We start from the raw sequence: 11,790 nt of genomic DNA on the forward strand, positions 1-11,790 counted from the left end.
GGGAGAGTTTGGCCTGCTGATCTCCTGCGGGGAGAGGGGAAGGGTCACCGCCCTGCAGGGGAGCTGCAGGGATCACCAGTGCCTGCTGGGCTAACCAGTGCCAGCACCCCTCTGAACCTCACAGGACTTCCAACAGCACAGGCAACACAAACAGCCAAAGGGAGGGTGCAGACACCAGAGCCAGGCTCTTCTTACTGGTGTTCTCTGGCAACGGACACAAATTGGAATACAGAAAGTTCTGCCTGAACATCATGAAATACTTTTTCACTGTGAGGGTGGCTGAGCAGTGGAACAGGCTGCCCAGAGAGGCCATGGACTTCCCATCTTTGGAGATATTCAAAAGCCATCTGGATATGGTTTTGGGCAGTTGGTTACAGTGGCCCTAATTCAGTGGAGGGCATGGACTAGACAACCTCCACGTCTCTTCAAACCTCACCCATTCTGTGATTCTGTATTATTGAAAGCTCAGTGCCAAAATTCCCAAATCCTATGCACAGAGTGAACCTGGTTAGTACACAGAGCTGAAAAAACTTTCTGAACATTATTTCAACTGAGCTGTGATACCACTAAATTAAGAGAACTCCAGTGATGGTCTCCTAACCTGCCATCAGAAAAGGAAAAATCTAATTTCAATTTTTAAAAAACTGGGGGAAGGAAGCAGAAAATAATCCAAGTATACTCCTGTATGGCCAATACTGGTTATCAAGACAAGAACCTCAGACTTCTGGACTTACCCTGTATCATTCCACTGTTCTTCAACCAAAGGAACAAATTATAACATTGGTTGCTTTTCAGTCACAGATCAAGTTAAAATTTGCTGTGGCTTAAATGGATCTCATGGTTTTGGTTTGTTAGCAAGTCTGCATCCCCTCTCACTCTCAAACCGTTCCCCTAAGAGAAAATACTCATCTGTGCAACTCACTTGAGTTTTGGATTTTTTGGCATTGGACCTGTCAGGCTCCTCTGTGTCAGAAGCTGCCTTTTCCCGCTGCCTCTTGGAGTTCTTGAGAGGGGAAGACACCTCTTCTTTTATCTTCTGCCAGAAATGAAGCCAAACACAACAGTTACCAGTGCTGTACATGCAGAATTAGATGGAGCACACCATACTTCACACAAACAAAGGAGCAGGGTTCCTATGCAGCAGGAGAACTGATTAGCAGTTGAGAAAGCTGGTACTTAACAATCCAATACACATCTGTCCCTCCGTCCAGTTACAGGCTGCAGGGCAACCTGTTCTGGAGCTGCTGCTGTGTTCCCAAAAGATCTGCACCTACATGATGCTCCAGCCACGCCCTCTGGAGGTCAAATTTAGGACAGAACCCAAACCAGACTTCAATTTTAACTCTGCAGACAGAAACCCAAGGGGCAGTCTGCACACAAACCCTGCCCATTTCTGATACAAGCTAGTAGGAAAAATGAACATGGAATAAAGCACTCCCCAGATCTGGTCTCAACCTCTGAACGTGAAAGAATGGTTTAAACAAAGTGCTTGTCTTCAGACAGGATCAAATCTGTCAGACTCACACCAGATCAACTGGCTCAGTATACTCTAACAGAGACCAGCACCAATGGTGAACAGAGGATGGAGCAGGAATTTCTGCAGCAGACAGGCACAGGATAAGCCTCTTTATACTACACAAAAGTCTTGTTTTACTCCTGATATTTTGAGAGGGATAGGTTTTTATAACTCCTCGAATATAGGGCTAACAGTGAATAGCTATCACAAGAGTACCACCTTTTTTCATGGCCTGGGAAACCTTTATATATCTCATAATGACCTAACCTAACTTCAAATTTTACTGTGTTCTCAGTTTTATCATCTGAAAGCTTGCTTTGGGTTATTTGTTTTGTTTTGCTTGTTTCTTTTGGTTTTGTGTGGTTATTTTTTTCCCCCCAATTTAAGTCCTACTTTTTAATTTACACTGCTTAATGATAAGCCTTCCCCACTTCATCTGGCTTTGCTTCTTCAGTAGTCTCTTACTGATTTAAGTCCACTAAACTGCCAGCTTGCTCTGAAAAATCAGGCAAATATACATACAGGAAAACAGTAACAGAAGTAGTTTCAATTACTACATATTCATAGTCCTTTGTAAACAAAGATTAAGTACTGCTTAAAAAAAAATCCCCCAAACTGTCTGTCTCAAATATAGCATTTCTGATCTGCATTACTTCCATGAGCCTAATGCTTGCATTTGCATCTGAAATTGAAGGATTAGTTTATCCTGAAAGCAGTAAGGTTATATGGGGATACTTTAATGGCTTTTTATCACTACACATCCTTATGTACAGGAAATAAAGCCTCAGTCAGAGGCACCGTTACATTTTTTGCTTATCCACACGAGCAGGAATTTCTAGGTCACTGCGAGATTCCCTGGCCTCCTGAATCAGCATCTGATTTAGCTGACTGAAGAGGCCTCAGGTATCCAGCCCTAACACAGGAGAAGAATGGGAAAAATTGTACCTTGGTAGACTTCTTCACCGACTCTGCTTTGCTGTCATTGCTGGAGGTGCTGGCAGCGCTGGGAGAGTTGCGGCCGCTGGAGCGGATGTCTTCGTTGATGGGTGAGGCTCTACCATCAGGGCTGGCTGGCTGCTTCTTACGACCACTGCGTAGTGTAGACATCTGTTTAACAGAAATAAAAGTGTATCTAAGTCAGTGTTTGGCCAAGCTCTTCTTCTTTTTTTTCTGTCTTACATCAGAGGCATGGATGGATCGCTCCTGCTAAGAGCTTGAATAATGAAAATCCACGAGCATTTAATGCTGTTAAAATTGTTCCTTGAAAGCTCATCTGAACTTAAAAGCAAAAGGAGGTAAATCCTTAATTTACCTACTCAAGAACATGAAGTGCAGATTATTTTATTGAGTAGCGTGTGCTAGAAATGACAACATCAGAAAGATATTCCAAAGCTGCTGCTGCCTGCAGGTTAAGTTTTCCTCACAAACGCACACACCCGTTTGTAAGCGTGCACACACACACACCATGAGGTAAGAGGGGACTCCCACGTTCCATGAAATAACAGTCTCCCTTCTGGCATTCAAGCAGTCAAGACCTGTTTCTAAATCCACAGTTTCAATGTGTCCTGCTATACAATAAGGAATCACAATACAGCATGTGTAAATAATTCAATATTTCAATAATTAATGCTGTTTCCCTCCCAGTTTGGCAGGTTTTTGGATGACTGGCTATCATAAAAGCAATTAAGCCAACCCTACCTGTACAGGTACTTAAAAGCAATGGTCATATATCATCATGATTAGAGAGATGGAGAGGGGAGGGCAGGAAAAGAAATGTATCTGCTGCTTTCCATCAGCCAAAATCCAAAGCAAACATCAAATTAAGCAGAGCTGCTGTCAGAGTTCTCACAAGTGACTTGGGCACAGTAAGGCTCCCTGCACTGCACCCCAAGTTAAAACTCTGTGAGAGAGCACACCAAACATAGGGGCAAACTACAGTTTTTTCTCTAGGGAAGAGATTTTAGCTCCCATAATATGAGTAGACCACATGACTAGCATTTAATTTTTAAAAACTCTTCCTTTAAATAAGCCCAAGGGTTTAGCTCTGACAGGCTCCAGCTGGAAGCAGGATACATAGGAATACAAAACCTGCAACGATACGCTGCTCAAGGGCCCCCTTGTGATGACAGTCCACTGCCAGTCATTAAAAACATGGAAATAACTCTGACGAGAACTTGCAGAAGGGACATGCGAGCTCCTTTTTTTCCAAAGAAAGCCTCAACCTCAGCAAATCTCACTCGCAGACACAAATGCAGCAGCAGGCACATACCATGGCAAGCAAGCAAGATGGAGAAAGCATCATTTCAGAAGTTTGACTACCTTTTTCCAGAAAACACCTCCTCTTTACAGAAGAAGCTTCAATGCAAGAGTGTTAAGCCTACCGAGCCTCGACTCCGCCTTGTCCTCATGCTATGCTTTCCACTGAGTCCATCATCTTCCTCTTTGACAGGCTTAAACATAAAGGGCGGAGGGTCTACAGGCTTCTCAATGGGTGGCAGCTCTCCGTATTTTTTGAAGTGGATGCGACAATCAGTGCACAATAAGATGTTTTCTCGACCGCCGTGGTGCCAGTCCTTGGAGGCTTAGGGCAGGAAAAGCAGCAGGTTAGAAATCACAACCTACTAGATGCTCAGCACAAACACAATGCAGCAGTAAAAAGGCACACCACAACTAGAAAAGTAGCTGCTTTTCTACAAGCAAGCTTGGAGGAATTTCTGCAAAACTGTCCTGTTCCAGGGCACTTTTTTGATATTCAATTTACAAACTGTTTAATTAAACAAGGGCAGCTTCGAAAACAAAGGAAGAAGCCTTACCTGCTCTACCTGGGAGCTAACAGGCTGCTATTTTTCTCCAAAGCTGTGGTTTCTTAAAGTGAAGTAAGCTATGAACTCCTCATTTCCTTTCCTTCCCTATTTTGGGGCTCACACTTCCATGCCATGCAAATGCCCAAATATCGGACAACCTTCAGGAATTCCTACAGGAATGGGGCTGTTTCACAAGAGATTTGATGCAGCATAAACAAGTTGTGTGTGACAGTCACAGTCCAGTATTGATTTGCTAAATCACAGATGGATTATATAGATTATGGCTTATGTAAATTTTTTTCCTGTATAAATGTCAGAATCTCAGGATTCTGCTTTGTCACTGCACTATTAATTTGCAATGGCAAGCATGATGAACTCTGCTAGGAGTGCTACATACTTCAGCTGGTTCAACCCCATGTTTTTTGTGAACAGCTGTACATGCACATGAACTGCTCTTGCTTGAATGAGCCCACACTGAACGGGCAGTAGCAGAAAGGGGAGAAATACAGAAGGAATCAGGTGCATACTGGTTGTGAAGCAGTGACGACAGGCGTAGCCCTTCAGTTCCTGTTCACTGTCTTCACTGTCAAAGTCATCTTCACTGGCCGAGCTCAAGTCCACTGAGTAGGTAAAGAACAAGGGAAGAAGAGGGAAATGGAAAATAAAAAATCATCAGGATTTTCTATTCCATAGAAATAGAAGTAAACTTCCTCCTACTTGGCTAAAATAACCACCAATAGTAACAGTTCTCGTGTAAATCTTGTGACTTCCTACAGCTACAACCACCCAGCCTTCTATGGTCAGTATTTCCCATTTTGCAACTAAGCAAGACCAGATCTCATTAATCTACAGATAAAGGAGGAGTCCAGGAATGTACCAAGTGATAAAACTCACAGAACTTTTGATTCAGTACGTGGTATTTTTTCCAGTTGGCTTTTGTTCAAATACTGTTTGTGCTTAGTCAGAGAGGCTGTGTTCCAAAAGCAGTATTCAGGAGGTTTATCTCTAGAACGTGGTCAAATTTAAACCCAAATTTCCTATACCTAAATCCTACTTCACTAGATACCATGGAGAGATACTGCAGTGACTCTTCTGGTTTGGTTTTTTTTTTTTGTTTTATGTCTAGACTTCATCTTCTGAACTAGATGGGGGCTGCTGCTCTCTGTTAGACAGTGGCTATGTTTAACCCAAGAGCTCAATGTGTTTTGTGGGTGGAAGAAAATATTGACATGTAATGTACCCATTCAAAAAACACAAAGTGATTCTGTTTGATGAGAGGTACTACAAGGATACTACCAGCTTCCCAATCGTTACTGCAAACCTCCTTAAAAGTTTTAACCAGTGGCAAACTTAAAGTGTCAACTTCAAACTTCAAAAATGCCATGTTTTGAAGAAGTGAAGAATATGGAAAGAGATAATTTGCTATATGCTGCTTGCCATGAAGGAAAATTAGCCAATTACAAGGCTGTGAGCTAAAAAGCACCACTTAAACCACTGAAAATATGCAGACATCTCAAAAACTGTATCTTACCTCGTCCTGTAAAACAACTCAGGAGTAAATCCTTATTTCAGAGTACTGCACTTTTCTAGCACCACCCAGTAAGTTCACAGTGTAACAGGTCTGTAATTTGTCACAAGCAGAAAGCCCTGTGGCTTTTTTTTGTTCACATCTTTAATTAGAAGAGAAGTCCTTGATGCAAGAATATTGTTTTTCTGAAGATTCCAAGAGGGTATCTTCTAATAGGTGCAGGTTACAGAAAGGGAAGGATTGTACAGTACTTGCCATTAGCATTTGCCATCAACTCATTATCCTTCAAAATAACACAAGGTCCCAGCTAATAACAGTAGCTGAAAGCACTACCAAAATTTCTGCATTAATTCTTGCAGGTGTTTAAACCCTGACTGCAAAACTGACACCAGGCTAGAACTTGCTTCTTTTACTAAACTGATTTTTATGCACATCCTACAGTTGGATCTGTACAGAGGGGTCCTTCCAGTCACATGTGCTCAGTAGTGGTGAGGACCTTGGATCGAGTTTTAGAGTCGAGAGCCTTGTTTGTTCTGCACAGAGATATCAGCAATAAATCCTATCGACTTCAGCAGGGACAGGCTAATAGCTTTTTCTTACTACTTCACTAATACCCTCTCCAGAATTCTCTGTCCTGCCTGCTTATGACATCCTCAAACTCCCTCATATCAGTAAGAGTCTGACGATTTCTGCTTCCACATAGTCCCTTTTCTTTAGGAAGCATGTGAAATGCACTGGGTTTACTGCACAGAAAGACTTAAAGCTCACAGGGTAACAAGACTTTTATGTAAGGACAGAAGTTTATATATCCATATGGACATTACTAGTTGTAACCCTTTGCAATGCAGCACATTTCACTGGTTCAGGTAACTATTCTTTGTTCAGACACTTCTGCTTCAGTCAAGGCCTAAGTTCTTCCAGAAGGCATTAAGCTACCCCAGTGCTGGCTGCAGCACACAGTCTGCAATCAAGCAGAAGGGATGGGTCACCGAGTAAGGATGAAAAGGACTTCCTTCCAAAGGGATGAAGGACTTCCTCCTCTTTGCATTTTCTAATTCCCATTACTGTAATAAGCCTGGAGAAAATACAACACAAACCCAAGAAAAGAGTAGGGAAATTCAGTACCATGGCAATGTTTCCATCCCTACTGGATGCTTTTACGTTTAAGAGCTGCACAAAGCACTTGGTGATCAAAGATGCCTACCACATTCCAGTATAATGGTACAGGAACAGGAGAGGGCAACTGCCTGAACTCCATTTCCTTGCTTCATTCACTTGAAGGTACAGTACCATTACATTACTGTTGCTCCCTGCATCTAAACAAAGATAAATGCATTGCTTTTAGCTTCCACTTACAGAATTCACTGGAGGGGGGCCTGGAGGGAGTGTTGACTGGAGTGGAAGCAGTTCGAGTTTTAATTCTCCGAAACACAGCCTGTCTTCGATGCCTACGGTGGGCTCGAGAACTTGCTGCTTCAGGGGTTTTCTTCCAATAGTAATAGAAGGTGATTAGTTCTCCCTGCAAATACAGAAGGAGTATGTTAGAGGGGCATGCAAACCTGACTTGTCAGCTTTTCCCCTCCCTTTTGCTCTCTGTATGCGTGCACATGTATTTTTGTAGGAAGCTTCGTGATGTATTTCAGCCAGACAATAGAATTCTTTAGATATGGAAGAAAAAAACCCTCCTCATTATTTTTGGTTCGCTTTTGCAGGGGAGGAACAGAAGCAAGTAAAAGCCTTCTCACTCCTCTCCTCCAGGACAGAGGAGAGGCTGGGCAGTGTGCACCCAGCCCCTGGGCTCAGGGTGCCCTTGCCTGGCTGGCAGCATCCTGCTGACACCTCTGCCCAGCTCAGGAGCACGGCAGCCGGAGAGGGACCGACCACCTCCCAGGGAGCTGTCACAACAAATAACTGATCACTGCTAAGAGTTCTCTGGTGTTTACAGAGAGACTAAGGATCGATCCAAACAGATACTGCCATTTTGTCAACCTACATTCTGCACACAGATAATATAAAATATGCCAGTTTAAGAAGCTGAAAGTTAGAATAAAAACATGTTCGACAAGAAGTCTATAACCATAACTCAACTCTACTACAGTAAATCGTGTTTTAATTTGAATATATATGCCCACATCTAAATTAATTAAGCAGTTAAAAGAGCACACCTAGAGAAATGAGTGATAATTTCACAGCATAATGAATCTGGCTTACATTCAAAAACTGGAGCAGCTGCCATTCAAGCTAGCGGATGCAATGCTGAACTGAAGAGCAGCATGTGGTTTTAATCTCTTTTCTCTTACTTTGAAACCCCATCATTTCCTGGCGACTTGTGTGCCTCTAAGGTAAAAGGTGTTGTTTCTTTCAAGTTGCAAGAGAAAAATGGAGAAGTTCTAACCAGCCCCTTGAAAAAAATCAACATCAGAACAAACATACCTGAATTGCCCACAAAAAGGGTTTCTTTGAACTGCGTTTTATGTGATCAAATAACACAACCTCAGCCTGCTCCCTCTGTGGGGAAATCCTGCAGCCTGTACTCCGGGCAGATCACTCAAGTTAACTCTAATAAAGGCACACCCTTAATCCAAACTCTCCCGAGGGCCTCAAACAAGCAATTACAGCCATAACTAACATCTGTACCACTGAAAGACTTGAAAGACAAAAGGAGGATGTTGTTCGAGACATTAACTGCTGACATTTAAGACACTTAAGAATTTTATCAATGCTTAATTTAAAAATAGAAGCACCAGGAAAAAAGAAAAAAGGAACAACCAACCAGAACCACAACTTTTATTTCTGGAAACAGAATAGGTGCATTTTTAATCTGCACTGTTTAGACTGGGATTGATGCTTCTGATCTCCATCACAGACCTGAACAACACTCACACCAAACTATTCAGAGGATATTTGGTGAGAAGGACGAAGTAGTAAGTGGGCAAAATTGTTACCTACTCTTATTGATTTTGAAGGACAAAAGCACTGCTAAAAAAGAAAATCCAAACAAAACACCAAACAATCCAAACCCCTCACAACTCTTTCCTGAAGAGAATCTGAATCTAAAATGGGGGCAGGCTGGCACTGAGCATTCAAGCTCTGTCAGATCTGGGGAGAACACAGTTCTGACACCCAGGACCCTGCTCTGCTACTGCATGTTCAACTGTATGTGTTTGCTTTAGAAATACCATTTCACTCTGAGTCCATTCAGTGGGCTCAAAGTCCATCTGGCACAACCGTTTGTCAACCTGAGCATACGACCTGTGCCAGGAGGCAGACGAAGCTCTGCAGAAAAGCTTATGCAATCATTTCCAGGGGTAGAAAGTCTTTTCCAAATGAATCCGGCCACAGTTCACCAATAAAGTCAAATCTGAGGTGCTAGCGGCAAGAAGCAAGTCAGTAAAGCCCAGGTCTTTATGTCAGTGACTGAACGTGGCCTCCAACACATGGCCACAGCAGAGTGTGAACTGATCTGTCCTCCTCCCATCACAAAACAGCAAATGGGAACCTATCAGAGCTCCATCCACAGGCTGCAAATCCATCAGGTCCCAAGGGAAGTTTAACAACTTCTATAAGCACTACATCATAAACCAAACAAAAAAAAATATTGTGTATATTTATTAAAATACTCACTCCATGATCATAATGCTTTTTTTCTGAGACCCTCCCAAAACTGCAGGCACAACTGCATGTGGATGAAGATGAAATACAAGTTTATTTAACAACTATTTTTACCCCATCTTTGAAATCTGGATATAGAAAAGGACTAGAGAATATTCTGTATTTGTCAGACTGTACATGACAGTAAATGACTCAACCTTCTGACAAAGATGGAAGAGTACAAGTCAGAGAGGAAGCACACACAGAGAATTCATGTTTACACACACAGGTTAGACATAATATGCTGAAAAAAAATTCCATGCCAGATCTTACTAGCTGCCTGGCTATCTAATATTATATTGTCTACCTAAGGGATTAAATGCTGGAGGGGAGTGAGCCTGGAAGGATTAAAAACGGCACAGTGGTGACTGCATGGGTGGCAGAAGCTTCAGCACAAAGGAGTAAGTCAGGAAAGCTTTGGTTCTACTTTCAGGGAGTAAAAACAGCTTCCAGCTTCACCGTGAGTGAAGTCAAATGAACTTTAATCAAACATGCACAGCGCGTGCTGCTGAAACCCATCGCACATAAATTCAGGGAACAAAAGCTGCTGCAGAAATCAATAGCCTACTGAAACATTAACACAGGCGAGCATTGATCAAAAGGCCCTTTTACAAAAGGCAGCCTTGCAAATTAGCTGCTGGTTTTGCTTGCAAGCAAACAGAAAAGCATAAACGCTGCTGACATGAATGGCCTGTAATGATCATTTTGTTCCCCCCGATCTCACCTCACCTCACCACAAGGTCTCGCAGTCAACACATCCTACATCTCTGTACTCTAATTGTGAGCAGCATGATGAACTGAGGCAGTCTGCAGCTCCTTCGCTGGGGGAGGGCTGAGAGCAGCTGCTCCCAATCGGATTTTCTGGGTAGCAGGTCTACACCCAGGGGAAGAGTCCTAACCTAACAACCTGCAAATATATTGCATGTCCCCTTTGAATTTTTTTTGTGCCAGGGGCTGGGTATGGCCAGCAACATGGGCACTAAAATCACACAAGATAGAACAGACTGAACCATCCTGCGCTGCATCATTACACTCATTCAACTTCAGAGTGACATCTCCCTCGTTTCCAAGTTTCAGTGGTAAACTGAGGAGGGGGTGAGACCACTAAGGCAACTACCTGTGGTGAGGTCTCTGGCTGATGGTGGAACAGAAACTCAAGGCTGGCAAGCCAGGTTCAGGGAGGGCTGAACATGCTGGTGGGAACAGTGCCCTTGCCCACCATCCTCTAACCCAGCGTAGTGACCTGAAGCACAGGGACCATGTGAAGTTAGGAGGAGGTTGGCTCCTTTTGCAGTAAGAACAATCCAACTACTTCCATCATCCTCTTCTCCCCCACCAGCGTCAGGAAGAGTAATTTCTTTCCCAATCTGCTTAGCCGGTTGTAATAATCACCTCACCTCCACTTAATCCAACACCACCTCGCTCTTTTGCAAACACAACTCCATCTTTCTGTTTTAACATCCAATTAACTGCTCCAAGCAATTTATCAAACACATAGAAAGTAAAAACGAGAAGCACTGTTGAGGCTTTGAATGTCACCCTTCCTTGAGAACATTTACTGCCCCATTATTGAGGTTTCAGAAGGCAGAGGAGAGATGTTCTTCACTAAACCCCACGGTTCAGCTTTCATCAGTTTTGAAATGCATCTGGAGCTCACAACTCAAATCTCCTGCCTTCTCCTGCCAAGGCCATTTCACCCCATGTTGTAGGTACACAGAAAAAAGTCACGCTTCATCTCCTTTTCTCTCTGTTCTAGTCATTATTTTTAAAGAGAAAGAGCTGGTTCAGATCCATTCCCGCAGGGGTGTGCTGCAGACAGACTCTGCTATCCAGCTTTCAAGGCTGAGCTGACACAAGGAGCGAGTGCCCAGCAGCCCACACCCTCCCTAAGCCAGCACTCCTGCTTGCACTGCACAGCCACCCGCAGGTGTGAGGAGACTGCCTCCCTGCCATGTGGCACCTTTCTCTTCCCTCTCCTACCATTTCCACCCACTGCTCTCACTCCTGTATTTTGCAGCCCCATCAAGCTCTCCAAGCCACCTCACAGAACACCAGGGCAGGCTTACCAACTCTTCCATACCCTCAAGAAAACAGGAGGAGCGCCAGTAAGTGCTGCATGCCCTGCTTTCTCACTTCTTATCAGTAGTTTTTCAAATGTAAAACACACAATACAATCTGTGCCCCGTGTTTGTGTTTAGACTTGCCTTAGGTAAACAAAGGATTAACACTCTGTGTGCATTTCTGGATGTGAGAGGTTTTGACAGCCCTGCTGCAACAGACGCTGCTCCTAT

The 11,790-nt window shown here is 43.3% G+C and overlaps 1 protein-coding gene across 1 annotated transcript in view; it reads right to left on the reverse strand.

Annotated features, from left to right (window-relative positions):
* Positions 1-7,407, reverse strand: part of LOC103779207 (arginine-glutamic acid dipeptide repeats protein-like) — a gene marked incomplete at both ends in the record, with an annotated part of 7,669 nt that extends 262 nt beyond the window's left edge. The window contains 6 exons of the mRNA XM_008946827.1: positions 735-748; positions 923-1,036; positions 2,462-2,623; positions 3,898-4,097; positions 4,848-4,940; positions 7,205-7,407. Coding sequence (XP_008945075.1) covers positions 735-748; positions 923-1,036; positions 2,462-2,623; positions 3,898-4,097; positions 4,848-4,940; positions 7,205-7,407 — 786 coding nt within the window. The remainder of the gene's footprint in view (positions 1-734; positions 749-922; positions 1,037-2,461; positions 2,624-3,897; positions 4,098-4,847; positions 4,941-7,204) is intronic.
* Positions 7,408-11,790: the final 4,383 nt, after the last annotated feature.

The sequence above is a fragment of the Merops nubicus genome, unplaced genomic scaffold, assembly GCF_000691845.1.
Source record: "Merops nubicus isolate BGI_N331 unplaced genomic scaffold, ASM69184v1 scaffold8279, whole genome shotgun sequence".
NCBI lineage: Eukaryota > Metazoa > Chordata > Aves > Coraciiformes > Meropidae > Merops > Merops nubicus.